The sequence below is a fragment of the Mustela nivalis genome (genome assembly GCF_964662115.1).
Source record: "Mustela nivalis genome assembly, chromosome: 7".
NCBI lineage: Eukaryota > Metazoa > Chordata > Mammalia > Carnivora > Mustelidae > Mustela > Mustela nivalis.
In genome coordinates, this window is record NC_139026.1 from 107842798 (window position 1) to 107870212 (window position 27415).

The 27415-nt window shown below is 52.3% G+C and overlaps 1 protein-coding gene across 18 annotated transcripts; it reads right to left on the bottom strand.

The window, feature by feature from the left end:
* SLC6A12 (solute carrier family 6 member 12) lies at positions 1–26760 on the bottom strand. Of its 18 annotated transcripts, none has more exons than XM_082738063.1 (16): positions 25934–26760; positions 23467–23551; positions 21190–21452; positions 15494–15628; positions 12380–12520; positions 11670–11757; positions 10444–10576; positions 9046–9180; positions 7294–7397; positions 6839–6933; positions 6243–6355; positions 5631–5768; positions 4802–4904; positions 2881–2981; positions 2250–2420; positions 1–1093 (listed from the first exon to the last, which is right to left on the bottom strand). In XM_082738063.1, the coding sequence occupies exons 3-16, from the start codon at positions 21401–21403 to the stop codon at positions 950–952; spliced, it is 1815 nt and encodes a 604-aa protein (XP_082594189.1). In that variant the 5' UTR covers positions 21404–21452; positions 23467–23551; positions 25934–26760; the 3' UTR covers positions 1–949. The 18 variants fall into 18 exon arrangements, with proteins under 18 accessions (XP_082594189.1, XP_082594203.1, XP_082594192.1 ...); XM_082738077.1 differs by having other exon boundaries at positions 6839–6963; positions 25934–26754; XM_082738066.1 differs by having other exon boundaries at positions 6839–6963; positions 7294–7346; positions 25934–26097.
* Positions 26761–27415: the final 655 nt, after the last annotated feature.

Here is a 27415-nt window from a genome sequence, read left to right on the forward strand (position 1 = left end):
TAGCAGACAATCCATATATACTTGTTAACTAAGGCAGGAGGGTATCATGGGAAGAACCTCGGCCTGAGAAAAGGAGACTAGGTTTTGGGCATAGTTATGTGAGCTTGAAAAAGTCACTTTCTCTTTGGTCCTCAGTTTTCTTACCCATGAAGTCAGGAGGTGGGACCAAGGCAGGGTGGCCAATGGAGCTGCCTGGAGTTCTGTATTTGGAAGGACTGTGTGGTGGGAAGACTCTGTTATCGATTAGCAATGTCTGCCTTGGGCACAGGAAGGTACAGACACTCTTGCCTTTGAACAGTCTAGGGATCATCTCTAAGTTCCTTCCATTCCAATGTTCCATGAGCCGAGGACACAGATTTCAGGAAGCGTGGGGAACCAGGGGCACCTTGAGAAGCCTCCAGGAAAACTTGAGACCCTGATGACTCGTGAAAGCTTTTTGTATCTCTAGTTCCTTCCCCGGGCACTTCAGAACACCAAGCCTAGTGAAGAACCTCCTCTAATGGAATGTCAGAACAAATATGGTGTGTTCTGTTGTCACTTCCAACCCACCATGTTCCATCAGGCTCTCCGAGTCCAAGCGTGAGACGTATCACCATCGGCGCTACCCTCCCAAAGCACAAATACAGGAAGCTGGAACATCCCTACAGCGGGAGCTCCCATACAGCATGATGTGTTTGAATCAGATGGTGGACTCAAAGAAGACCACCCTCCTTTATAAATAAGAAGGTGTGTTCCAACATCTATGGTGTGGTGTAGCAGACCACCTCTCGCCCACAGAAGGAGCTTCCCCAGCTGAGGAGCAAGCGGCCTGGCCTCTGGCTGGGGGCACCCACAGACATCACAGAGGTCCCCAGCTGGACTGCGGTGGGGGACGGAGGTGAAGGCTGTCCACCGTCGTGGCCCTAACAGAGGTTCCTGGCTCCATAGCCACGTGACTGCTGGCCACATCCTACAAGTGGGTCTCCTTCTCCCCAGCTATGAATCCCTCCTTTGCTGGGGAAGGCCCGCCGTCCTGGCTGGTACCACCATCTGGATACAGGCGTTGTTTGGGCTGTGGCAGGCCGGGGTCAGGGGTGGTGAGCTGTCGCAGGCGCTGTGGAGATGAGAGGGGACAGATGGGTGCTACTGGTGAGTAAGGCACAGATGTTTCATCCTTTTTGTGTCCCCGGGGCCCAGCCCAGAGCCAGACACATAGGGGCCATTGGTAGAATCTGAGTGAATATGGGAATAAATATTTCGAGAAGAGAGAAGACACAGTAGCGTGGTGACTAGGACCAGAAACTGGCCAGGTTCCAGTCCTGGCTCTTACTAACTACCTGTGCAATTGCAGGCAACCCATTTAACCCCTATGTGCCCTATCTGTAAAACAAAGATATTAATAGTACACAGCTCAAAGTAAGTTGACCAATAAGTGCTTATTTTTGTTCTTACTATTACTATTATGATGTGACCAATAGATCCCTATTATATGAGTAGTAGTACTACTATTATTACTGCTATTGGTACCATCTCCTTCCCCCTCCTTCTTGCCTTGAATGCAGATGTGATGACTGGAGTCATGACAGCCTTCTTGTGACCATGGGCTGGTGAGCATGATGACAAAGACATGCTCAGACAGAGGTGCAGAAATATAGGAAGAGTTTGGTCCCTAATGACCTCTTTCGAGCAGCTGAACCAAATGTCAACAGGATCCATCTCTGGTCTTCTTGATGTAAAAGAAAATAAGCCAATTTGCTTATTGCAGGTTGGGTTTTCTGTTACTTATAGGCCAGATCAATTTCTACAAGTGTAATATCTTTGTGGGACATGCTCTATCCCCTTCTAGGAAGGCATGTCTTAAATTCTAAACAGGGAGTCTTGCATTGGTTTCCCAGGCAGAATTAAGAGAAGAAAAGAAGCCGGAAGCCTGTGTATGAAATGAACCATGGTAACGGGTTATTAGTTTCCTGGGAGCAAGGGATTTGTACTCTCTAAATCTCTGCCTGGGCACTTCTTTAAGTTCTTGCTGTGACTCAGTTTCCTCCTTAAGCCTCTGACAGTTTACTCTTGCTCAGCTTGCCCACATGATCTGCTGGAGGTCAGATTCTGAATGCCCAGAACCCGAGGACTCTTGAACGTTTCTGGCAGTGAAGCCATGGGACTGGTCTTCAAAGATTCCATGAGACCAAAGGATGGCCCCACACTCAGAGCTGGGCCCCACACCATCTCTCAGGAACCCCTTTCCATGTACCCCTTCCCCAGGTCCCTACCTTCTTGAAGGAGCCCTGGGTCTTCAGAAGGCTGATGATGACAAAGAGTGGGACGCAGACCATGGAGGAGAGAGCCAGGAACCAGCCGATGGAGTAGCCCCAGGGAGGGTACACGTAGATGTTGTTGTATTTGAGAGGGGTGTACTTGCTCAAGGAGAAGAGGAAGGTGGCCTGGAAGGAGGGAGAGGTGGACACAGATGAGACACAGAGTCCTTGAAATCCTCTCTTCACCCACTTCAATGTCCAGGGACAGAGGACGAGTTAATGCATTGTGGTACATACAGAGGTAGACTAGTAAAAGCCATCACAAGCTGTGAGCCAAGGCATGGCTCCCCCGAGGACTGAGATAGGAGGAGCTCTGAGGAAGGGAGGGGAGGTGGAGGAGCCCTAAATCGGCAGACAGAAAGAGACCACTAAAACTGGGAAGCTGGGCAGAGAGAAAGGAATGGGGTGGAAACTGGAATGAGGCAGGAGAACTGAAAGCAAGTGCAGGGAGAACCGACCCAGAAAGGGAGAATGGACCAGCTTCCCTGGGTAACTGGATAGGCAGGGAAGGAGCCCAGAGCTCAGGCGTCCTGCTCCTCGTCCCCGAGTCCTCTGGCGGCAGGAGGGTAGCTGGCTGGGCACATACCAGGCAAAGTCCAGGGGTCAGAAAGAGCCAGGAGACCTTCACCAAGGGCCATGGCCGATAGCCAATCATGTCCTCAACGTTGTCATAGAAACGGTCTGCTCCTGCCCAGGGCAGTGGGAGAAGAGTGTGAGAATGGGAGGAGGGAGACAGCTTGTAGGTATTCGGGGAGGACTCACTCGGCTTTGCCCTCTGCCCCCAACCCTGTCAGGGGAAACTGGGTCAGGGCACGTGAATGAGCAGGGTCGCTGGCATCGCAGCCACAAGGCAGGGAGTGGAGAGGGAGAAGGGGCTGCCATGAAAAACCCAGGAGCCCTCGTGAGAGCTACTCAACCTCCCAGTGCCATCCTTTATCCCCTTGTCTAGGAATGAAGAGCCTAAATCCTAAACCCCGAGGACGGCGTGGGCCTAAAATGGCACCATTGCTACATCCATGCTCGTTTATCTATGCCGCAGAGATGAATTCAGTTTCAAGTCAAAAGAACAAAACGGCGAGGGTCCCGCTATGCCTGCGTAGCACGCCAAACTCACACGGGGCCAGAGAGCCACTGGGGAGGGAACAACAGTCTAGATTCTAGACTCTGGAGGAACCACACCACGTTCTCGGGAAAGCCCGACAAGAGGCTTGATCTGGGTTTGTGGAAACCCTGCCTGGTTTTATGTACTGTCCTTCTGTTTCCACGTCTGCTCCAGATCCAGGCCTAGCCAGTCCTCTAAGGAGATAGCCACCGATCGGGAAAGATCCTGGGATGGTCCCCCCCAAGCCCTTCCTCAGCAAAGCAATGACTCCCCACTCATCACCAGGGTGCACGAAATGTCCCATTAGGGCGTCATTGCTTTGACTTCCAAAATTCTCCCCCGGATACCAGCTAATGCTGGGGAGGCATAAACTATTATAGTTCCTCAGCTTTTTAGAACTCACTGTGATGAAGTTTATCAGACTCTCTTTGATAACAAGTTCTGAGACGCAGTAGAGAGAAATCAGAAAGACATCACATGTTTGAAGTGAGACTATAGGAGACATGTCCCAGGAGAGGAAGGACATTAGATAGGAAGGCTCAAGGTAGCAAAATAAAAACCTTCCTACTCACAGTTTTCCTCCTCAGTCCCGCTAAATGGACCCAGCTCCCCACCTCTGCCCCGAGCCTTGTTACATCGGCAGCATGTCCCCCGCCCCAGGGTCCTGGGATATGATGATGCCTCTTCCGCATACTAGCTGTGTGGGCTTAGACCAGAGAACTACCTCTCTGAGCCTTGCCTCCCCCCTGCAAAGGGCTGCTGTGTGGGCTGAGAGATAAGGTATGCCATAGTCAGCTTGTTTCTTGGGATTTAACAGTGCATTGACTCAATGCATAAAGGTTCCTCCCTCCACTGTCACCAGATAGGACGTTCTAGCTCAGCATCACTGGCTGGATACCCCAGCCCGGGTGGGGGGGTGTGGTGGTAGACGTCAACAGAAGGCAGAATTCACTCCAGTCTAAGAAAGGAATGTGTAACAGCCATAAGGAGAAAAGCCCCCTCAAAAACACGGGAATGAGTTTCCTGTTTGGGGAAGTATTCAAGCAAAGTCTGGGTGATAACCCAGAAAGGGAATGTGGGGATGTGCGGAGGCTCGGACGAAGCAGCCCTAAAGCTAGGATTCCCACTGGCGAAGGGCTTCCAGATGCTTCTGTATCAACAAAACTGTTCCCCGTTGTTTCTAATTCCTCTCACCATTGCGGGAAATCGGTTTTGTCCTTACACCAGCTCTGTCTGCCATAATGACAAATGCCTGGGCTCCCAGGGGTGGATGAACTTCCCAGGGCAGCAATACAAAGACCTATAGAAACCAGAGGGCTGGCACATCCCGTCTCTCCTGGGCAGATCATGTCCTTCTTGGAGGAGGGGGCTGGAGGCTCCCCCATGCACTCCTCTCTCCACTTACCGTACACCCAGCTGACGCAGATCACTTCAAACACTGCCAGGAAGAGCAGGCATATACCGCTAGATGCGTAATAATCAAACAGCTGGAAGATATACATCCCGCCCTGCAGAGAAGCCGGGGAGCTGGGTAGGGCCTTGGCCAGGGCGGGCAGGGCACCCGCTCCACAGCGAAGGCGCAACCACTCGTTGGGCACCCCTCCTGCCCAAGCCCATTCCTTACAACTAACTAAAGGGAGTTTTCCTCTCCTGTCCTTGCCTCCAGGCCCCTCATTTAACATCAGGACCACCATTTCTGACTCTTGGGAAGTGTGGGACATACACTTTTTATCTTCCCAGCATCCTCTCTTGTAGAAGCTGTCACCGCCTCACTCTGAGGGTGCTCCTTTCCCTGCTACAGGCCTGAAGCGGAGCTAGGGCTGGACATTCACTGTGTTCTTAAGAAAAGGTCCCTCTCTTTCCTCGGGTGTTGGGTGGGTGGCAGAAGGTAAGCCTGAAGCTCTGCCAGTGCTCTTTAATATTGGGAGGGAAATCTGGCTAAGAATGGCATTCCTGACAATGTCCTTAGAGCAGCTGGATCCAACTATACCTGAAACCAATAACCTCTAGACTTTTCAGTTTCCTGGCCCCCCAAAACTCTCTTTTCTGCTCAAACAGGCTAGCATTTGGTTTCTGTCACAGGACACCAAAAGAGCTAACTCTCCCTACATCCTCACTGTGATGAGGGCAGAGCCTGTATCAGCATCCCCAAGTAGCTGATAAGGAAGGTGTGGCCCCTGGCTCCCTCAACCTGGAGCCCATCCTGCAGGCCACACACCCCCCCACACACTCACCTCCGTAACCAGGAAGAGCCCTATCAGATAGCACACGACTGCAATAGCCAGGATGAGGAGCTCTCGCCGCCCACTCTTCCGGAGCTGACTGGGAAACATGTCCACGGAGGCTGTCACCAGGCACTCCACACAGACAAACTGTGGGCAGGAGGGGAGTTGGCACTCACCCATGCTGATGCACAGGAGCACAGGAGGGGGTTCAAGGGCAGAAGTAGGGGTGCCAGTCCTGCCCTGGGACAACCAAGGGTCCCAACATGGGGACCAGAGCAGGAGACATGTTCTGTCCCCAAGGCTGGGGAGTGGGGTTGGGCTGCTTGAGCTGGATAGCCAGAAGGAGGCTGAAGGGCCATTTGGGAGGGAGGTGTCCATGCATGGGGAAGGATCAGGCCTAGGGGGAGAAGGTAGATGGCCCCCTCACAGAATAGGTTGGTCTTGAGGCCCAGGGTCCTCCAACCAACTGCAAGGACAAGCCCTGGAAAGTGGAGGGGGATCTGGAATATATGGTCAGGGGAAAAGAGATTGGGGGGGAAAGGTAATTCCCAGAAGCGCAGAAGCTGGGAATAGGGTCAACAGGGCAGGGAGGGGTGCAGTGGGGTGGGTGGGGTGACAAACCTGGCTGTCCAGCCCTAGGAAGATGAGCATGATGAAGAAAAGGCAGGACCACAGCTGGGATAAGGGCATCATTGTCACAGCCTTGGGGAACGCGATGAAGGCCAGACCAGGACCTGCCAGGCACACAGAGGTCAGGAGAGCTCTGTACGGACTCTCACTACCCGCAGGGAAGAGCCTTCTCCCAAGGCCCTGTGTGAGAGCACATGCGAGAGATAGAGAGAGAGAGAGCGAGAGCGAGCGAGCGCACAAGCGAGCATGCACATGCACACACGTGCATGCGCAAGGGGAATGTGTGTGTGTGTGTGTGTGTGTGTGCACGTGCGTGTGTGCGTGTGTGTGTGTGTGTTTCAAGAGTAGTTTCTTCCGTTACTCTGCTCTTCTGCTTCTGAGGAGCTGGCTTGACTGTGGGTCTGCCCACGCCCCCTCAGTCCATGCTCCCTCGCCCACCCGTCGTTAAGAAGGCCCTCTTCTGCTCCAAGCAGGCCCCCCAGAGGCTAAACATGTTCCCATAAGCCAGCTGCTGGGACCCCTGCCGGGACCCTGGAGGATGGATCTGTGTCCTCCCCTCAGGGCCCAGGCAGCAAAGTGGCACTTACCGGACTCGGCCACTTCGGAGATGGGAACCCCCTGCTCTTGCGCCATGAAGCCCAGGATGGAGAAGACCACAAAGCCGGCCACGAAGCTGGTGGTGCTGTTGAGGAAGCAGAGGGCGATGCAGTCCCTGTGGGGCAGGGCGGGATGGCGAGGAGCCAGGGGAAAGAGAGGAAGAAGAGCCACCAGGGAGGAGAGAGCCAAAGACAGTGGAGCAGTGGAGCAAGCGGAGAGAGCAGAGTGGGGAGGAAAAGGGGGAGCAAAGATGCACATGGGGAGGTATGGGAGAGAGAACGGGGAGGGACCATGGAAGGCAAGAGAGGGAGAAGGAGGGAGAAAAGGAGGGAGGATAGAAATTCAGTCTAGGAACTAACGCGGTGATTCCCTGGCCACACTCCAGGAAGGCCAGCCCCCCATCAACCTGCGGTCCCCGGCACCCCACCCCTACCCCTTCACTCACCTGTAACAGTTATTGTGGTACTTGTTGTAGCTGCCCAGGGCGGTCAGGCACCCCTGGCAGATGGCAAAGGAGAAGAAGATCTGGGTGCCTGCGTCCATCCACACCTATGTGAGACCCCAAGAAAGTGGTAGGGGGTGGGGGGCGCCCGGCCTTGGCCCCTCAGACCCTGCTGGTCCCCTGGGTGTGCCCTTGGAGTTGCACACTCATCACCATCCACTCACATGTCACTTCACAGGCAGGGCCATTTAAATGCGGCTCTGGGGGCACCCAGGGGGCCCCCCACACTAGGATTTCTTGAATGGAGGGGCTGGGCTCAGAGAAGGCAGGGCCCAGAGAAGGCAGGGCAGAACTGAGAGCATCAGGCTCACTCCACAGCACTGAGTGCCTTAGGCAGCCAACACATGGGGCCAAGAGCCACTTCATTAGAATATAAGGAAAAAACCCAGGATTCCTTGGGGAAGGGGATAGGGGAGTGCAAAGAATGTGCTCAGACAGATCCTATAGCAGGAAATCAAAATGCGCAGTAAATCTGTGAGGAAGGGGGGGGGATTAAATTAAAACAACAAAATGATACTATTTTGATCTCTCAAATTAGATCAAAGTTTAAAGCAAATTATTATGGAATCTCTCATGGGCCCTGGAGGAAAAAAGAGTGTCCTCCAATACTGGTGGAGAAAGTCTCCATTTCTCTAAAGCCAGTACATTTCAAGAAACTTAAACGCACATCCTCTTGGACTTAGTGATTCCAGAGACTGTCAAGAAATAATCAGAGATGTGGTCCAAGATTTAAACACAAAGTGTCCATTGCAGCTGTATATGTGATCATTTAAGAAAAAAAAAAATGTCCGGACGCCTGGGTGGCTCAGTGGGTTAGGCCTCTGCCTTTGGCTCAGGTCATGATCTCAGGGTCCTGGGATCGAGCCAGGGATCCCTCTGCTCAGCAGGGAGCCTCCTTCCTCCTCTCTCTCTCTCTCTCTGGCTGCATCTCTGCCTATCTCTGTATGTCAAATAAATAAAATCTTAAAAAAAAAATGCCTGACCTAACTGTCCAAGAATAGGAGCAGATTGATGACACCTGCCCCACATGTAAGTGCTCAGAGGACACGGAGCCTGGTCTGTCATGCACACTGCTGGCTCCATTCTTAGAGCACTACCTGGCCCTTGATGGGTCCTCAGTACATTCTGGATGAATGAGTGACTGAATGGTTGATAGATGGAGGACACAGTATAGGCAAGTGTTTAAAATGACATTTACAAGTGAATTTAATAATATGGAAAATGCTTACAATATAATTTAAATGAAAAAAGACATATTTCTACAAAATTATCTCAACTATATTAAAACACACACACACACAAAACTAGAAAAAGACTTGGAAGGACATCTAAAATGCTCATAGAGAAACAGCTAAGTGGTGGGATTTCAAGAGATCTTTAATTGTTCTCAATACGTTGCCTTTTTTTTTTTTTTAATTTTTTTAAAGATTTTATTTATTTGACAGAAGGAGAGCACAAGCAGGGGGAGCAGCAGAGGAAGAGGGAGAAGCAGGCTCCCCACTGAGCAGGGAGCCTGATGCGGGACTTGATCCCAGAACCCTGAGATCATGACCTGAGCAGAAGGCAGAGGCTTAACCAACTGAGTTCCTGATATACTGCCTTTAAACCAAAAGAAAAGCAACCAGAGATTTTCAAAAGTACGGCTGTGGTTTGGGGTGGGAGACAGCAGGGAAAGGTCCCCAGCACAGCTCCTACCTGGGGGTCCTTGAGGCGAAGCAAATCAGGCTTCAAGTAATAAATGATGCCCTCAGAGGCTCCGGGAAGGGTGACGCCACGGATCAAAAGGATAATCAGCATCAGGTAGGGAAATGTGGCCGTGAAATAAACAACCTGCAGGGAAGCATCCCCAGGTCACTCCTGCTGGGGACACAGACGCCAGGAGGTGCCAGGGAACCTTCGGCTGTCCTCCTGTCACCCCTCCTCAGGCAGCAAGAGTGGCCCCCATCTCAGCGTCAGATGCCTCCTTAGAGATGCCGAGAGGGGTGAGCACCCGTAACTCGCCCCAGCTTCCTTACAATTTCTAGCGGGTCTTGGGCTGCAAGGCCGGTAGAGTGTGAGATGCACACCAGCAGGGCAAGGACAGAAGAAAGACGGAGAGAGGCACAAGCTCCCAGCCACAACATTTCAAAGGCTATTTTAAAATCTGGAATCTGGTCTCCCGGAATCCCTCATCCTGGCTGTTCTCCTTATGCCCCCTGGTGAGGGTAGGTCTCGGAGACAGAGGGGGAGCAGATCCTCACAGTGACCTGTGACAAAATTTACACTGCTTTTCCAGGCTTAAGTTTGGGGGAGCAGCAGTGGCCTGAGTTCTGAGATATGGAGACACTCCAAGGGGTCCACTCTGCCCCTGACCGAGCTCAGCTCCTTGTCAGAGGTGATGGCGATATCTGTGTTATTATCGCCATCACTAGTTTTATTATTATTACAACAATCCTGGGGATGGGAGGGCTGCCCCCAGAACAGGCTAATCGGTGCAGTCAGTATCCTGTCTATTCCTGGCTTTTTAAAAAAGCATGAAACCTCAACCTCAGATTTCCTGGGTTGGAAATAATGGCTCTAATTTGAACTCTCTACACACACAATAAGCACTGTTGTCCATTCTTGGCTTGAACCCTTTTGACAATTGGAAACTCACCACCTCAAAGACAGTTCTGTTTGCTGGTTCATACCACATACTACAAAAGGCAAGTCATAAGTGTACGATGCTCATTGTGTCATGTACACACATAATTAATACAGATAGACACAGACATACACATAAAGGAAACTAGAAGACAATACAATGAAACATTAACGGGGAATCGTAGATCCAAATGGCCGCCATGCTGGCTGGTACAGTGATTAAGGGGACTTCTAGGTTTCTTATTTCAATCTGTACGTTACTTACGTAAACGGATCTTTTATAATCATATTGAAAGAGAAAGTCTTACCTTTCTTACCTTGGACTGAGTTAAACTCTTCTTACCATTTCCCCTGTTCTCACCTTGCCTCTCCCTTATACTACTCTTTCTTTCAGTTCTCCAGGGGGCCTCTTTGAGTGTCCCAGGGCTTCTGGGGGCCAGAGAGAGCTTACCAGGGGCCAGAACACCTCACCTTGCCCGTGGTCTTGACCCCCTTCCAGATGCAGAAGTAGCAGATGACCCAGGCAAGCAGGAGGCACAGGGCCAGCTCCCAGCGCAGGGCCCCCAGGTCGTGGATGCCTGAGGTGATGCCCAAAACACGTCTCCTGAGGATGGAAAAAGAATTAACCAGGTAGCAGGTGAAAGGGTACAACCTGGTGTTTGTCTTCAAGTCTCTTGATTCTTAGCGCTGACCCCACAGATCTCATGTTCCAGGCTTCCCCTCCCCATCCCACTGCACCCCCCCTCCCATGGCCATGCCATGTTCCCACCTGTGGTCTGTATGCCCCTGCTGTTAGAAGACCAAATCACGTAATCCCATAGGTATCTTTGTCTTTCTAACCATCCAGCTTTCTCTGTTGTACAGAGAGAGATAGAGAAAGAGAGAGAGAGTGAGGGTGGTAAGTAAGGCATGGACGAGCAGATGGAGAGTAGATACTTACATGGGCAGGTTGAGATACAAGTGCATGGGTATCAAACAGGGGGGCTGACTGTGTTTTAGCACCCTGAAGAGCGCAGGGAGCAGTGGAAATGTGTGCACGTAAGTGTTGGTGGATGTGTGAGCTTTGGGTGACATGGGGACATACGAGCGTGCGGGTGCAGGCAGACACGTGTGAGTGTTGGTAAATACGTAAGGGTACAGGCGGACCTTTGCGGGCATGAAGCTGGACACATGTGGGCGTGGGCAGATGGACGGGCGTAGTCACATGGGAGGGTGGAGGTGCGAGTATGGGGTCGGCCAATCTCTGCGGTACCAATACACTCACCTTGGCCCATTTCAAGCTACCCACATGACATCCCTGAACACGGAGCTGGGGAGTGATGGGCACCACCTGCTCTTGCGAGCTGGGGCAGACCACTGGCCAGGCACCAGGGGACACATGTCGGTAGGAATGAAGGTGTAGGTAGATCCTTGTGGGGGTGGGGGTGGATTGGTGCAAGGCAACAAGATGACACGGGTAAATGTGTGGGCCTGGGCGGACACGGGTGGACTCAAGGTCGTTGGGAGTGTGTCAGTGGATGAGTCCAGGTAGATGCGAGTGTGCCCCCAGGTCCCAGTGGTGTGCAGGTCGGGGAGGTGGGTAAGCACTGGAAAGTGTGCACAGAAAGGCTTAAACCCTCCCTCCAAGTCCCGGGTCTCGGACATCCACATCTCCCGCTTGGGGCCCCTGGCACATGGCATCCAAACCCAGCACCTACTCCCAGAATTCCATGACAGGCGAGGTGAAGTTCTCGGAGGGGGTGGCTGTGCGGGCTCCCGAGCCGTTCAGGAAGTCCATGCAGTGCTCTGTTGGGGACAAGGGGGGCTGGGCATTAGCTAGGGACCAGATGGGGAGAGATGCTCTGACACTCTGGTCCCCTCTGACCCTCTGACCTTACAGCCTGGCGGTCCCCATCATTCCTGATCCCAAGAGCTTCCCTCAGAGCCCCCATTTCTTAGGAGTTGACCACCCAGGTGGTTCATGGGACCAGCCCCCCTCCCCGTGTGCCTCATACAGCTCTTGTTCCAGGGAATCTGGCTGTGCCCTGGCCACCCCACCCACCAACCTCTGACACAGACTTCAGATGCCTCCTCCACCCCCATGACTGGCCCACTGTCTCTCCACTCGACACACAAAGGGACTGTGTCCTACGCCTGCTCTTCCCCCCAGTAGGGCTGCTGTTCCCATGGTCGGTTCCTTCTCACCCTTCAGCCCTCAGCCATCAATTTTCCTCCCGCTGTTGTCGGGTTTCTGCTGCTTCTTTCACCCGGTGCAATTTGTAATTAATTATTTGATTAATTGGTCTGTTTCTCCCACGAGACCATAGGCTCGTGGAGGGCTGGGGCCACGTGGCTTTTGCTCGCCCTTGGGTGTCTAGTACATCCAAGCTGGGAGAGGCCCCAGCCCAGTGGCTGAAACGATGGATACCTGTGTTCCAGCTATTGGTACAGGTTGTCCAGGGCAGCTCAGAGGTAAAGGAGCTGAACAGGTAAAAGAGGGCCCAGGCGAGGATAACGATGTAGTAGATGTTCAGATAGGACTCGATGACCACAGATGCCAGACCGATGCCTGTGTGTGGGGAGGGGGGGGAAGGGAATGGGGAAGCAACAAGGAAAATCCAAGAGATCAAGTTAGTCCAGCAGAGCCGCACGGAAGCTTCCTGCAGTGGCTGGCCAGGGACTGGGTGCTACCCGAAGAGACTCACCACATCTGTTTATTGGCCTGAGAAGCCACAGACAGCACATTTTTCTAAGAAACCCAGGCTACAGAATACCACAGTTTGCATTCTTCCAGTTTTGCAATACATGTTTGAACATATATCTTCTTTTTAATTTTTTTTCTCATTATGCATAATTTACTTAACTTATATCCCCCCTTTTTTAAATGAGATAAACTCTGGAAGGATTGCCATCCAGAAGCTCCCTGTGGTTCTCTGGTGATAAGATTTCAGTTCATTTTTTTAAAGTTATTTTTTTTTTCCTTTTGTCCATCTGCATTCTCTAGTTTTTCTATGACAGTCACGCATGACTCATAAAATGAAAAGGGGCAGGAAGAACAGAGGAGTTATCTTTTGCTCAAGGTAAGAGCAAAGACCAAAAGAAACCAGCAAAGAAAAAAAGAAAAAAGGAGAAGTGGTCACCGTGGAGAACCGAGAGCCTGAGTGGATCTCAAAATGCCAGCTCACAGGGGAGCGAGGGGTAAGAGTGTCCCCCAGAGGCGCGACCTGTGCACCCAGGTCTGACACAGGGGAGCAGTCTGGAGGCTGGCTGTGGGGCACCCCTCCCGCGCTCAAACCTATCAGGGCTGGGAAGGAGCAAGGGCAGGCACAGTACACCACCCCCACCCCCCCTTCCTGCCCCGCCTGCTCCTGCAAACGTGGGATCTTTTCCACAGTCATTTTAAAAGTAACACGTTGCCAGAGCGGCCGTTAGTCCCAAGGTGCGAAAACTGGTGGAGAAGTGGGCGCTGTGCCCTGCCAGGGCCTGCCTGTTTGTCCTGCGTCCCAGCACCGCACCCCCCCCCCCCGGCCCCAAGTCCTGGAGATTCGGCTGGCGGCCCGGGAAGCCGGTGCTCCAGAAGGATTTAATGAAGCAAAGCCCAGAGGCAGGTCGGAAAATCAATGCCAACTGTCCACAAAACCTGCCCTTAGTCGGGCGACTGTCCACAAAACCTGCCCTTGGCCGGGCGAGCCCACCCTGATTGTCTGTTCCCATGGGCCTGGCCACCTCGACTGGAGGCCCCCCATGTTTTCCTGCGTTTGGGTCTCCGCACAGCACGTAGGCGTGGTGGGGGAGGGCACCCTAAAGCAACCGGTTGGGGCCTCGGGAGGGGTGGGGCGGGTGGCTGCTGATGGCGTGGAGGGTCCCCGGGGAGCCCCTCAGCCCTGCAGTTCTGAACGCGCGCACACAGACATTCCCAAACAAGTGGCCACTGTGCGGCCACTCGTCTCTGCCGCTGCCAGAACGTGCTGTGCTCCCACCACCCAGTAAACACCGACCTGACCCAGGAGGAGGCAGCGCGCCAGAGCTGATGTGTATGGGGGGGGTTGCCCCATCTCTGAAGGGAGGGATGATCTGGGGCGGGGGGGGGGGGAAGAAAGCTTGTGCCTGTGTGTAAATTGAGGGGGAGGGTGGGTGAGCACAGGGTGTGCCCTCCCATATGGGGAGGGTGATCTGTGGGGTGGGCGCCCTTACGCAGATGGAGGGCAAGGTAGTAAGCAGCCTTGGACCCTCCCACCAAAATAGGTGCACACACCTTGAATGCGTCTCTCCCTGAGACCCCAGGCCTCAGAGTCTGTCTCTTCTACTTGGGAAAGAGGGAAGGAGCAGCAATCCTTCCCTCCAACCCGCATCCAATGATCGGTTTGCTCACCCTATCTGCAGTGATCCCCTCGGAGAGTTAGTCGATACCTGTGGGAGATTCATCCCTGGGTCCTAGGGATAGAGCCCAGCTGTGTGGGACATTGGGCGACTCCTGGGGTCCAGAGCAGAATGCTGAGAAACTACTCTGGCTGAAGCCACAGCACTCCAGCAGGACCCAGCCCTCATGAGTAGAAAGGTGTGCAGGCCAAGCTTTGCTCTGCCCCAGGCCCTTACTGCTGCTCCTCCAGAGGTCCCATGGGTGCCCCAAGAGGAATCGGCTAGCCCCAAACTAGCCTGGTCCCTACAGCCAAACCCCCAGTCAGTGGTCAGGTTCCCAGCCTGCTCAGGAACCAGTAGTTTCCCCCCATGCCCGCCTCTGCCCAGCCTACTAAGCTGGGCAGTAACCGCAGATAGCCCAGTCCCCGAGGCTCTCTCAGAGACTGATGTGAGGGGAAGAGTCCTCTCCTCATTTCACCTAGGCCAGGAACCCCTCAGAGACAAAGGTTGGGTTTCCCAATGGCCCCCAGGGGACTGGCCCAATCAACTAAAATTGGAGGGGGGAAAGACACCCCAAGCTGCTCGCATTAGCCAGCAAATCCACAGAGAGAACAGGAGCGGTGCCTAACCGAATCCCTAACCTAACACAGGAAATAGCGTGAATTTTCAGCTCAGGGTGACCTGGGTTCAAATCCTCAGTGAATGATCTCATTTTCTCATCTACAAATAACTAAGTGAGTTATTACTAGAGGATCCTATGAGGAAATGCACATAAAGTTCTTACTTGAGCCCCAACATGTAGCAGGGCTCAGTAGTTGTTAGCCATCGTCATTGTCATCGTCACTATGGTTATGGGCTTCGGTGGCATGTCTGTGGCCGTGCCATATACGGAACAACTTTTCAGGAAGCTGAGGAAGATGAACCTTCACAATTCCTCACTGGCAAGGACCCCTTCCAGGCTCTGTATCTAGTTTTGTACTGGTGATTTTGTATTGTCTTTCTTGAGGAGTGCCTTCCTCCCCAGGATCTATTAAGTTTGGGGCCCCCCAAAGTCTGATGACACTTCCTTGTGTCCCCCACAATAGATGAATAAGAAGGTGGTGGCAGGGAAGGAAAGGGGAGGAGCAGCGGAGGGATGGATTCTCTTGGGGGCCCAGGTAGGAGGGCAAAGGAGAACACTCACCCTGGAGAAGGGGGCAGATCTTTCTCCAGGCTGTCACACTGCCTTGGCTGGTGTACTGGCCCAGCGCCACCTCCAGGAAGAACACCGGGATGCCACAGGTGAAGAAGAAGATGAAGTAGGGGATGAAGAAGGCTCCTGTGGAAGAAGGGGGGCAGGGACTGAGTCCTCGACCCATCTGGGAGACCAGTGTCCCACTACTCGGCACCTGTAATCTCCCTCCCCACCCTCCCAGGGGCCCGTGTCGGCTTCCTCTTGTCTATGAACAGGGACGGGCAGAAATTTTCCAGTCTGACCCCACCCCCGGGATAGGAAATACCTTTGAAGAAAAAGGAGTGAATATTTAGGTGGAAATCCTAATAGATGCCCAATTTATTTTCTCAGTGTGCTTCACAAACTTAGTCCATTTATTATTTTTGGAACCAAAACATATGTTCTGTATAATTTGATATGCCTGTTAAATTATCAAGTGTGTTACATTTTAGAGAAAAACAAACAGAGACACCTCAGAAAAATTATTTTTCCTCTAATAATTTTCAGATTTTTTTTCCCCCTCCACCAGGCCCGGATCTGAACTGGGGTCCCAGCAGAGAAGGCTTTTCTGCTCAGGCCAATTCTCGGGTGCGGGAGTTTCGGCAGTCCTGTGATTAGGTGCTGACTCACAGAAGGCCAGGCTGAAAAAGCATCCAGCAAAGTAGTGAATTTGGAGACAACCCTAAGCCACCAATGCCCACTTCAGTCTCTAAGACATATACGTCACTTCAGAAGAGTAGCCGGGGGTGAACAGATTATTGTTTTCTGCACCAAAATAACCCTTAGCACTTATGGAGTGCTTACTGTATGTGAGGCTCCACCAACTTCCGAATCCTCACAGAACCACCTCCCACGGGGCAGGTACCATTGTTATCCCCATTTTACAGAGGAAGAAACTGAGACACCAAGCCCTGGCCTGATCCTGAGTCTGTGCTCTTACCCAAGTCATCCACCTTCCTTTGTAGGAAAAATAGAAAGTACGAAGGGGAGAAAAGGAAAAAAACATTGTATAGCCTTCCAATATTCTTATAAACACACACACACACACACACACACATTTCTCTTTTTTTGGCCAAAATGAGTACCTGCCATACATTCTTGATAATTATTTAAAAACATATCATGAACCTATTATATCAATAAATGTAGACAGCATCATTTCAATGGCCGTGTTATATTCCAACATAAGCATCTGTCCTAGCTCATTTCATCCGTACCACCACTGGCCTCTGGTTGTTTCACTGCAAACTCCACTGTGATCTGCGGCCCACATCCTTGTGCATTTAGCTAACTGGCTCCTTCGTATAAATTTCCAGTAGATGAATTGGTAAGTCAGAGGGAATGTACTTTTTTTTTTTTTTTTTTTGCTTTATTTGGTGGTAAAATACATACAACATAAATTTTACTTTTTAACCATTTTTAAGTGTACGGTACAGTGGCACTAAGTACATTCACTTTGTTATCCAATCACCACCACCATCGGTTTCCAGAACTTTCTCAGCCAGCCCAATCTGAAACTCCGTAGCCATTAAACACTATATCCCTATTCCCCGCCTCTCCCCAGGCCCCTGGTAACCATTTTTCTACAGCTTCTCTATTGTTTTTCTAGATATCCCATATAAGAGGAATCATACAGTACTTATGTTTTTATGTTTTTGTCTGGCTTATTTCACTTAGCTTCATGTTCTCAAGGTTTCTCCATGCCTTTCCACGTTTTGAGGCTGAGTAATATTCCCTCGTGTGTATATATCACATTTTGTTTATCCCTGTGTCCATTGATGGACGTTTGGGTTGCCTCTACCCTTGGGGCTTGAACACTATTTAAAAGTCTTTGATGTGCATTCCCAAATGGCCCTCCAAGCCTCTCCTACCCATCTGCACCGCCAGGAGCAGAATGAGAGTGAAGAAGAAGGATCTGTGAGCCTTCTGGGCCCTCTAGAGCCACAGCAGCCAGTAATTCTCCAAGTCCTGAAGTCCTTTGTAACCCCAGCTTTGCCTGGAGCAACACCCCTGACTCCAGGTTATGTGGCTTAGTGGGTTACAGGGGTGAGGTTGAGGGGCAGTGTGCGGGGTTCTCACGGAGGGCGCTTTACCGGAAGTCTGTGGTGGCATGTGACTCATGGGCCCCTTCCTGCTGACTGTGTGGAGGTCCTTCCCTCTCCGGAAGGAGAGGGCCTCAGCCCTACCCTTGGCTACGTAGACTTCTGCCCCACTGAAACTGGGGAGAGCTCAGGAGGTCTGGAGCTGGGCCACCCTCAGGCTGAGTTGGCCCAGGCCTGGGCCATGGCAGGCAGTGGGAGGAAGTTGGTCCTCCAGCGCCTACAGGCATCCATTCTTGGCTTTCTCCCTGGGTTTTCAACACACTATCACTGCAAACATCCTCCTCTCCAATGAACATCTGAGAATCCTCACTCCGGGAGGCTGACCTGGCCCACAGTTCTCTTGGCATGTGCCCAGGCTCTGGGCCTGAGCAGCCGGGTGAGGCCCCCCAGGGATCTGTGAACATAGAGCAAAGGGAAGGAGACTTTAAACACGTCCCGAGTGTTTATGATGACTCGGGACGTGTTTAAAGTCTCCCTCCCTTTGCTGTAAGGTATGTCTTATTATCTCTGCCAAGCACTCACTCCTGAACCACTAACAGTTTGAAACTCAGGAGTCATAAAATTCTCTTTTGGGGTGAACCCTTTTTTGACGATGACCTAGTTTGGTGACACCCTGGTTTTTTTGTAACCAAAGACATGATTACACCAATAACACTATTTTTTTCATCCCTCTTGAAAGATTTACCTCTATAGAACCGTTGGTTGACTAATTATCAATTCATTATGAACTGATTAATAGATCAGCAAAAACTATATATAACAACCTTAAAAAAAAATTTTTTTTTAAGCCAGTCAGAGTGCCCCCTGCAGTTCCTCATGTGGAAGCTTGACTACCTTATGTTCTCCTACAAACAGACCCAAACAAACAGAGAGCTTGTTTGGAGGTTCTAGAAGGGGAACGTTGCTACTCCTATATCCTCCTATACAGAAGAACGGCCCTCTTCTCTTGGGGAAGATTGTCCTCTTTAGACCGAGCAGACAGCTTTGGGAAGGATGCACGTGGAGTGGTGAGGGACAAGGGGCCACCCGCCTGGCCTTCCAGATCAGCCGAATCAACCCTGGCGACCAATGAGGTGAAAGATGTCACAGCCTGATCGCCCTCACATCCTAACTGCTAACTAAGAATTTATGGTCAGCTCGAGAGAAACCCTGTTATCACAGCGAGTTCATAAAATTCTAGCCTAAAGCAAAAAGTCGACACTTGAGTTGGTCGGTGAAGTCATGTTCCCATGTAGATCCATCATTACATTGTCTGAAATAAGGAAAACTACATGCCTACTTTCCTGGACCCCCAAAGACCAGTGACCTCAGATTGGGACTCCTGACCTTGCTCAGCCTCTCATGTGTGGGGAAATAAGGGAGACAGGAGAGAGGGGTGGTGAGGTGTCCTCCCCGGGCACTTAGGTTGGGACAGAGCTGACACGAGTACCTGGACTCTGCCCAGCAGCTGCGTTCTGGCACTGCCTCTTCACAGACCACCCAGGCTCAGCCCCGTGTCCCTGCTCACTGTCCTATGCGCTCGTCTCCCCACACCACCCCATGGCCAGGACCGAGGTCACAGCCAAGGGCAGCCACCAGGCGGGACACCGGCAGGTACCTGAACCCGAAAACCTGTCCCCTGGACCCTCTTTCTCCCTCCTTTTCAGATGGCAGGGCGAGTGATGGGCGAGCTGGGAGCCAGGCAGCCAGGGTACACAGCTCCCAACCACTTCTACGATCTTGGGCAAGTCACAAAATATCCCAAGGAACCTCTGTGTGCTCTGTGAAATGAGGGCTCAGCCTCGATCATCTTTAGCTGGAACACGAATGCCTTGCATGTCCGTGAAATCGGCCTGAGACAAAGAAACAAGTCACTGACCCTACCACTTCTCCCCACCTCCCCTAATCTCTGGCCAGCATTCACCCGCACTCCACAACCTTGCCCCATAGCCCTCACCTGCCAAGAAACCCCATTCCTATTTCTTTGGAGCCATTAGTTCAAACACTTGGTAATAACAACTAAAAGCTTTGAAATACAGAAAGGTACCTGTAGATGCTCAGTAAATACCTGTCGAAGTAAATATGAAGGGCTTGGTTGGGTAAGCATCTGACTCTTGACTTCCGCTCAAGTCACAATCCCCTGGTCATGGGACTGAGCCCCATGTCAGGCTCTGTGCTCAACAGGGAATCTGCTGGAGATTCTCTCCCTCTCAGCCCCTGTCCCCCTCTCCAAAATAAATAATCTTTTTAAAAAAATTAAATATGAACAGTGTTTAGAAGGACTTTGTAAACAATGATTATCTTTAAGTAGGAATGTTTCTCCTTTTTACTTTTCAGGAAAGTTTCAGGTTTCCCAATAAATGTGTACAATTTCCACAAGAAAGAATAAAGGTATTTTCAAAAAGCAATGATGAATCTGTCCAGTCACAAATAAATTCATACAAATGGACACTTCCATTTGCATGAAAATGCCAAATAGGTCAACCTGTAGTCACAGAAAGTAGATCAGCGATTGCCAAGGGCTGGCAGCGAGAGGGAATAGAGAGACTGCTAATGCCTTCTGGCCTTCCTTCTGGAATGAAGAAAATGTTCTAAAATCAATTGTGGTGGTGGTTGCATAATTCTATGAATATGCGAAAAACCTTTAATTGTACCCTTAAAAAGATTGAGCTGGCCCCTTCCCACCACACCCCTGCTCATTTTTACAATCAGTGCTGAAAAATAATGAAGTCATGTTTCTTTAATTTAAAAAAAATCCGAGAGAAGGTCATATTCCTGTGCTCAACTTCTTCCACAGTTCCTATCTCTCTCAGAGCAGAGCCTACAGGATGTGAGCCCTGTTACCTCTCTGATCTCTTCTCCTACTCTTCTCCCCATCAGGCACTGCCCTCCTCACTGTTCTGCAAGCAGGCCAGGTGCACTTTCACCGCAGGACCTTTGCCTTTGCCTTCCCCTCCCTTTGGAATGGTCTTCACCTGCTCTCCATCCCCAAGACTCACTCCTTTACTTCCTTCAAGTCACATCCTCAACGCAAGCTTTCCTGGCACCTTACTTCACCTTTCAGACCCTTCCCCCAGCGACCCAGCATTCTCCCACCCCCATCCCTGCCTGGCTTCTCACCGTTCCACTCCTCACTATTCAGCATATCATGCATTTTATTTCTTTGGCTGTAGTCTGCACCCTGATCTAGAATATAACACACAGAATGTGTTCTGGACTGGATCTAGAACAGCACCTGGCACAGGGCAGGGCCATAATAATACCGGCTAAATGAATGGCTCCTATCAGCAACCGACGTTGTACACCATCATGAAGGACTATTATTATCCTGTCTTGTTACATACTCAGATTCCTCGGTCCTGCCCATGACCTCCGTTTACCCTTCACCGTGGCCCTGGGAGATAGCATCCCTCCTTCACAGCGGAGGACCCCCCAAGCCACAGCCAGAGCTCAGACCCCGGCCCTCCGACTCCATCTAGCCTCCTTCCATTTCATCACACCGCCAGGCAGGAGGCACCCAGGTAGGCCCTGCCTGGCGGCCAAGGCACAGCTCTCCCCACCACGCCTACCTCAAAATGAACTCACCACCTCCATTTTTGTAGCAGAGATAGGGAAACCTCCAGACATTCCCCAGCCCAATGATCTCCCCGGCCACTGACAGCACAAACTCCATCTTGTTGGTCCACTGTTCCCGATCCTTCACCTGGTCCTCGCCTTCCTGGTTCAACATCTCTCCCTCCTCAGGGAGCCAGGAGACCACAGGAGGCCCGTCCGCGGGGACTGTCACTTTTCTGTCCATGGCGACGCGATGGACCGGGAGGCCGCAGAGCAGGACGGTGAGACAGGTACTGCCAGGTGGGGGGAGAAGGGGTGAGCTGTACCAACCCGATGCGCACCCTCCACCCCTGCTTTCTCCCTCCTAGGCTTTCATTATTGTCGGAACATGACGGTCACATTTCCCTTTGTAAGAATATGGTTTAATATCGTCGGGGTGTTGCTTTTCTTCCCAAACTCTTAATGACATGTACACCGAAAGTTACACTTTGCTCTTGTGACTCGGAGAGCAAATAAGGAGCCGATTTTAGTTTGCCCATTTTGCAGAGGGGGAAATCCAGGCCTTGACAGATGAAGGGACTTGCCGATGACCGTATAGGAGTAGACTGGGAGGAAAAGGCTTGAGGTCTTTTATTCCGAGTCCCCTTCTGATATTAACAGCCAGCCACCATCCCTGCTTGCCCGTCTGCCCAGCTGTCCAGTGAGTGGCACCTGCCCAGCCTCCAGCCTCCAGGCCAGAAGGGATCAAAGCCTGCCAGGGGTGACAGGAGGTCAAAGGGCAGGTGTGGCCCAGCTGACGGCATGGTCTTCCTCTGGCCGGTTGTGTGCTCATCCCTGTGCCAGGGAATCGATCAGCTCCGGGTAAACATGGGAGCCAGCTAGCTCTGGGCGTCTGATTGGGAGGGAAGGAGAAGGTGGGGTCTTTAAATAAGGTCAGAGGAGACCTGGGATTGGTGCCAGGACCAAGCACAGGCCTTCGAGGGAAACCTGGTTCTTCTCTCCCCGTCGTACCTCTGTCCTGAGAACAAGCAAGGGGTTCTGGCGGTCGACCCCAGAGCAACTCTCACTGGGCTGGGTGGTCTCCTCAAGGGAGACCCAGAGGTGGCTAAGCATGACAGTAGGTTACTGACCTTCCCGAGTCCCTGCTCTCCTAAAGAGCCCAGAGCTCCCTGAACTGCCAGGAAAATGACGTGGCCTCCCTCGGTTTTACTCTGCCCCTATCGCTGTCCATTTGTCAACCTCCAGGAGACAAATTGCGGCACCGTGGGATTGTACCTGGAGTCCTTGTTTGCCTTCCCCCCTCCCCCCCACAGGCACCCTGAGGCCACCTCCGCCTTGGCTCCCAGGGAGCTGCCAGGAGGAGGGGTCCGGGCTCCAGGGGCAAGTACCCACCCAGCGCCCCTCACCTCCGGGGGGCGCTGGGGGAATCAAAGTGACCCGAAGCTACCAAGTGCTCCTCCAAGGCTCTAGGGAAACACAAGGGATTCTTTTTACTAAAAGAAGCGTCTGTGTTTATTTGTTGGTCCTTTTAACCCAGGCAACAGCCCAAGCCCAAGTCAGTTAGAAGGGCGTGGCAGGAGCCATTTGAGGTTATGGAAATTTTTGAAGGTGACTTGGAGGGTACGGGTTATCCCAGGAACGGGAAAGCCTGTGGGGGTTAGATTCTGGTATGGGGACCCACTCACAGGTTTCCATGGCAAGTTCAGCCCAGGAAGAAAGATGAAGAGAGAAGCACCTACTGGAAATCAGAGGTCTCCAGCCTCCCATGTAAGAGAGGAGGAGGGAGGGAAGAAGGCTTCCAGGTTCAGAGGAGACCGTCGGACCTTGGAGGCTGGGGGAGGCTTTGAGAACCAGAGTGTCAGTTTGGAAGAACGAGGCAGTTTGGCCCCGGGGAAAAGAGTTGTTGCTACCTGAACCAATGGTAGACGGCAGACATTGCTACAGAACTGGGGCTTAGGCACCCAGAGGAGTGGCCCCGGAATCGTTATCAGGCAGATGAATGGATGAATGAATGAATTCAAAAACATTAATGGAAAAAAGCACCGGACAGGAAACCCAAGGTCTAGTCCATTCCTAGCCTGTAATAACATTAATAAAAGTTTAACATTTGACTAATCCTTGTGCCAAAAATCTACACTTCTTCATATACATTATTAAATTTCATCCTCATTAAAATCTTTGAGTAGGTATGACTACGAATTCCATTTTATCAATGAGGAAATGAAGCTCAGGGAGATGAAGGGACAGGACTCGACCCCCTGCAGGTGATCAGTAAAAACGACTTTTGAATGATTTGAAGAAACTTACAGATCCAATAAGTGATGGAGCCGAGTCTCTACCTTGCTGTGTGACCTTAGGCAACTCACAGGTCCTCTCTGGGCTCTCAGTCTCCCTGGAAGAGAGAATGAGCCATTCAACAGGGGTGCTGGGAGGGTAGGGGATAAAAATAAGCCTTTTCTTGCCAAGCCATAGTGTAGCTTAGCTCAGGGTAAGCCCAAGCACAAAGGTCTCCAAGGGGGAGGTCAGGGGACAAGCCTTCCTGTTATCAAACCAGAAGCACCACGTGAGGGCCAAGCTGTTTGCAACAGTGGAAGGAGGGGAGACCTGGTGGGGACAAAGAGTGAGCGAAGGGAAGACCAGAAGCGAGTGCAGAGTGGGAAGCAGATCTCAGAGTCCAGTTTGGGCACAGGGTTTGGGTTGTGTCGGGATGGGGGAGACCAGAAGAGAACACATTGATGAGCTGATACTGATGGAACGTTTTTTTTTTTTTTTTAAGGTTACTGGAAAGATCATAATTTATGGGTTAGAGTGAAAAACCGGAATGGCAGAATGAAAGCATGAGCCTGTGGAAAGGGAAGCTGGCCCCGAGCCATGGCAAGTCAAGGGGAAACAGTGCAGCAAGTGGGATTCAAGTTAGACTCAGGGAAGAAATGTCAAGGCAGAGGTCAGACATAAACACAAGGTCAGAGATCTCTTGTGGGGGTTACTTTTAAAAGCCAAAAGGACAGCCTGCCCCCCTACCCTTCTCACCCCGTCCCCACTGTGCCCTTCTGCCCCTAGCCCACTTGCGAGGAATAAACAAGTGCTATCTACAGTCAAGGTGACTTTCAGAGATCTCCCCCTTCCCAAGGTCTCCCCCATCACAGCCCTGCCACCTCTCTAGCCCCTAGAACCCGCTTCCCACCTCTGCTAAGCTGGAGCAGGGTGCGGGGGGACAGGCATTGGAGCTCACCACATGTCAGTGCCCTCCAGAAGCAAAGACACCTACACCCACACTGGGCTCAGTGCTGCCCATGGAGGAAATCTTCAGGAGACTAGCAAGTCTAAAATTAACCGTTTACAGGAGCTGGGCATGGGTCAAGGTCTAGGAGGAGGAGGTCTGGTCAGGGTCTAGCGGATGACCAGACAGGGGGAGGAATGCTGCTCACCACCATGCCGCTGGGATCCCAGCTTGGCCCCATCTCCCTCCCAGTCCAGCACAGGAACAGCCCAGCCCCAGACCCGCCGTGGGGTGGCGGCATGGGATGCCCCAGCCCCTGCTTCAGCCCACACCCACATACCAGTTCCCATTTCCGTACACACACTGGTGCCATTCCCGTCACGTCCCTTTGCACACACATACCTGTGTGCATGGCACCAAAACCTGACTCCGGCTAGTCCTTCACACCCTGTGGGCTGCTTGGTTCAGCTTGTGGCCGCCCGCCCCTCCCCAGGGCTCCCTGTTGCCCTCCTCTGGCACAAGCGTGCCCACGCCTCCCCATAGCCTCAGCTGGGGCAGCTTCCTCCTTCTGGGAGACACTTGGCGTCCTGCTTGCCCTGCTCGGCCCGTGGGGAGGGAGGGAACCCCGCATCCACATGGCTAATTGCAGGTCACAAGTCTTCGGGAATGCCCAAGGTTTGTCCCATCTGCTCTTCGTCCCATCTCGCTGGGCACTGTCTGCTTTCCCTCCCTCTCTGAGTCAGGTGATCACCCCTCTTTCCCCCACTCCCTGGGACCAGCCCCCAACCTCTGGACTTCCCCAGGCTCGTCCCTGAGCAACGTAGAAGCTGCGGGTGGCTTGGGAGAGCTGGGGTGATGCCTCTGGTCCTAAGATTCCCCAACATCACACTTGCCTTCTGCCCCAGTCTCTTATACAACAGATACACACAATCCTACAAAATCTTGCCTCCCAAGATTCACCCCTCCAGCTCCTCTGAGGCACCTCTAAGGGACTGCGAAGGCACAGCCTGTCCTCCACTTCCTGCTCACCTCAGTCCCGATCTTGGCTCCCGTGGTCAGCTCAGCTCCATGCCTCCAGTCCCCGGCACAGTCCGGGGGACGCTGCTTACAAGAATGCCCACACCACCAGGACTTGAGAGGGGAACCAGCTTCCACCTTTGCTCCTTTTCCTGTTCCTCCCAGCTCAGAATCCCGTCTGAGTTGTCGTCCCGGGACTCCCAGACAGAAAGCGGCTGTGTGTGTGCATGTGCGTGTGCGTGTGTGTGTGTGTGTGTGCTCAGTCATACGCCAGTGTATTGGGAAGTGAAGGGACAGAGAAACACCACAAGCAACAGGAGGGACTGAAGCCAAAAGTTTGTGCACCAGGATTACAACATCCAACCTCAGGAAGCCAAGTCCTCTGTCCCCAGTCCCCCACCCCCAGCTCCCTCCCTCTGTGGGTGCCCCCCAAACTGTCCCAGTGGACACTGTCCCAAGACGACCCCTCCAAACGGCTCAGACTCTCATCTGACCACATCTCCCTCCTTTTGTCCCTCCCGCCTTTCCCCTCCTCACCTTGCCCCTCCAGTGCCAGCTCCTTCCGAGGGAGGTGATGAGGGTGTGCGAAGCAGGGTGCAGGCTTCTCTCACCAGAGCGGTAGGATGGGAGGCACCAAGCCCCAGGCTGGAAACTGAGAACCTCAGGAGGGGAGTTGGCCTCACTGACGAGGGCTCAGGAGGAGGGTGAATCACGCTCTGGAGTTTTCCACCAAGTACCTGCCCTCTGTGGTTTCAAGGCAAGGCTCTGGACCTTCACAACCACTACCCTTTGCCTTGGGATTTTCCTAGAGAAACTGCCCAGAGCATACCTCAAGGAGCCTAATCTAGAAAGGACACAGGTCTACAGTCAGACAAGACCTAAGTTTGAGCCTCTCCTCTGTTCTACTGGTCGGGTCAGCTAGCTAGGCAAGGGTCGAACCCACAGTTTTCCCATCTGTAAAAAGGACAAAACAAGACCAACTTAACTTTTCACAATTAAAGACAATATGATAAACTGCTTAGGAGATTGTGGGGGGCTTCAGTAGGGGGTCGGAGGGTCAGTGGTGTCTGTTGTGTGTCCTCTAGAAGCGGGAGCAGGGTTGGTGTGGCATCTGGTCCCCGGCAGCAACGATAAAGCTGTGGTGACCTCTCAGCACTAAGGCTCCTAACTGGGATTTGTCCGATCACCCAGCCCACCAACAGTGACGATCCGGTATTTGCTGAATGAATTTGTGTGCCCCCTGCTCTGTGCTCAGTGAGATTATGCAGAGCGAGGTCCTCATCTCTGGTCCTGCACACGCCCCTCATGGCACTGGGTGCAGGACTGTCCCACAGGTCATTCATTCAGAATGGCCCCCCAGGGCCTTTTTCAAGACAATGACGGTGATTTTTAAGCCCCAAGTGGTGTGGAGGGAGGGGAAGTTGTGGGGAGAAAGGGAAATTTCCCTCTGCATGAGCTTCCCCTTTGTATTTTCGACCTTCCCAGCAGGGCTGGGGTGTGAAGCGAGAATCTCAGTCTGTACTTTTCCATCAAGCAGACCCACTGGGTGCCTTGGAGGCCCCTGGCAGCATCTCCTGTGGGGTTCCCCAGCGCAAGGAAGCCCGAGCGAGTCTCAGTTCTCAGACTCCTTGCCTCTGTGAAACCAGAAGGCAGACAGAGGGTCAGCCCTGGCAGAGCTGCCCATGGCCCCCAGCAGAATTCATACCGCAGTTACCCCTGCGCTCAGCTGGGACGATGTGACCTGCGCTGCCGCATATGTCCCTGCATGTTGGGTCCACCACGTGTCAGCCCTAGAGCCTAGTGCAGTGGGGACACCAAAGTCCATGAGATACAGGACAGCAGCGGCCACTTCTCTGGAACAAAACACCCAGCCTCTCCACGAAGGGGAGCGAGAGGAAAGAGAATCACACTAGGCAGAGGGGAAATTTCCTGGTTCATTCATTCATTCATTCAAAAATGGCATTTCATGCCTACAATATGTTGGGCTTTCCACAAGGACCTCGGGTTATAGAGGGACAA

Coding starts and splice junctions, on each gene's coding strand:
- SLC6A12 (XM_082738062.1), bottom strand. Junction 12,521..15,493: donor GATCTGCCCCCTTCTCCAGG/GTGAGTGTTCTC, acceptor CCCCACACACAG/GCATCGGTCTGGCATCTGTG. Junction 6,964..7,293: donor TACCACAATAACTGTTACAG/GTGAGTGAAGGG, acceptor CCTGCCCCACAG/GGACTGCATCGCCCTCTGCT.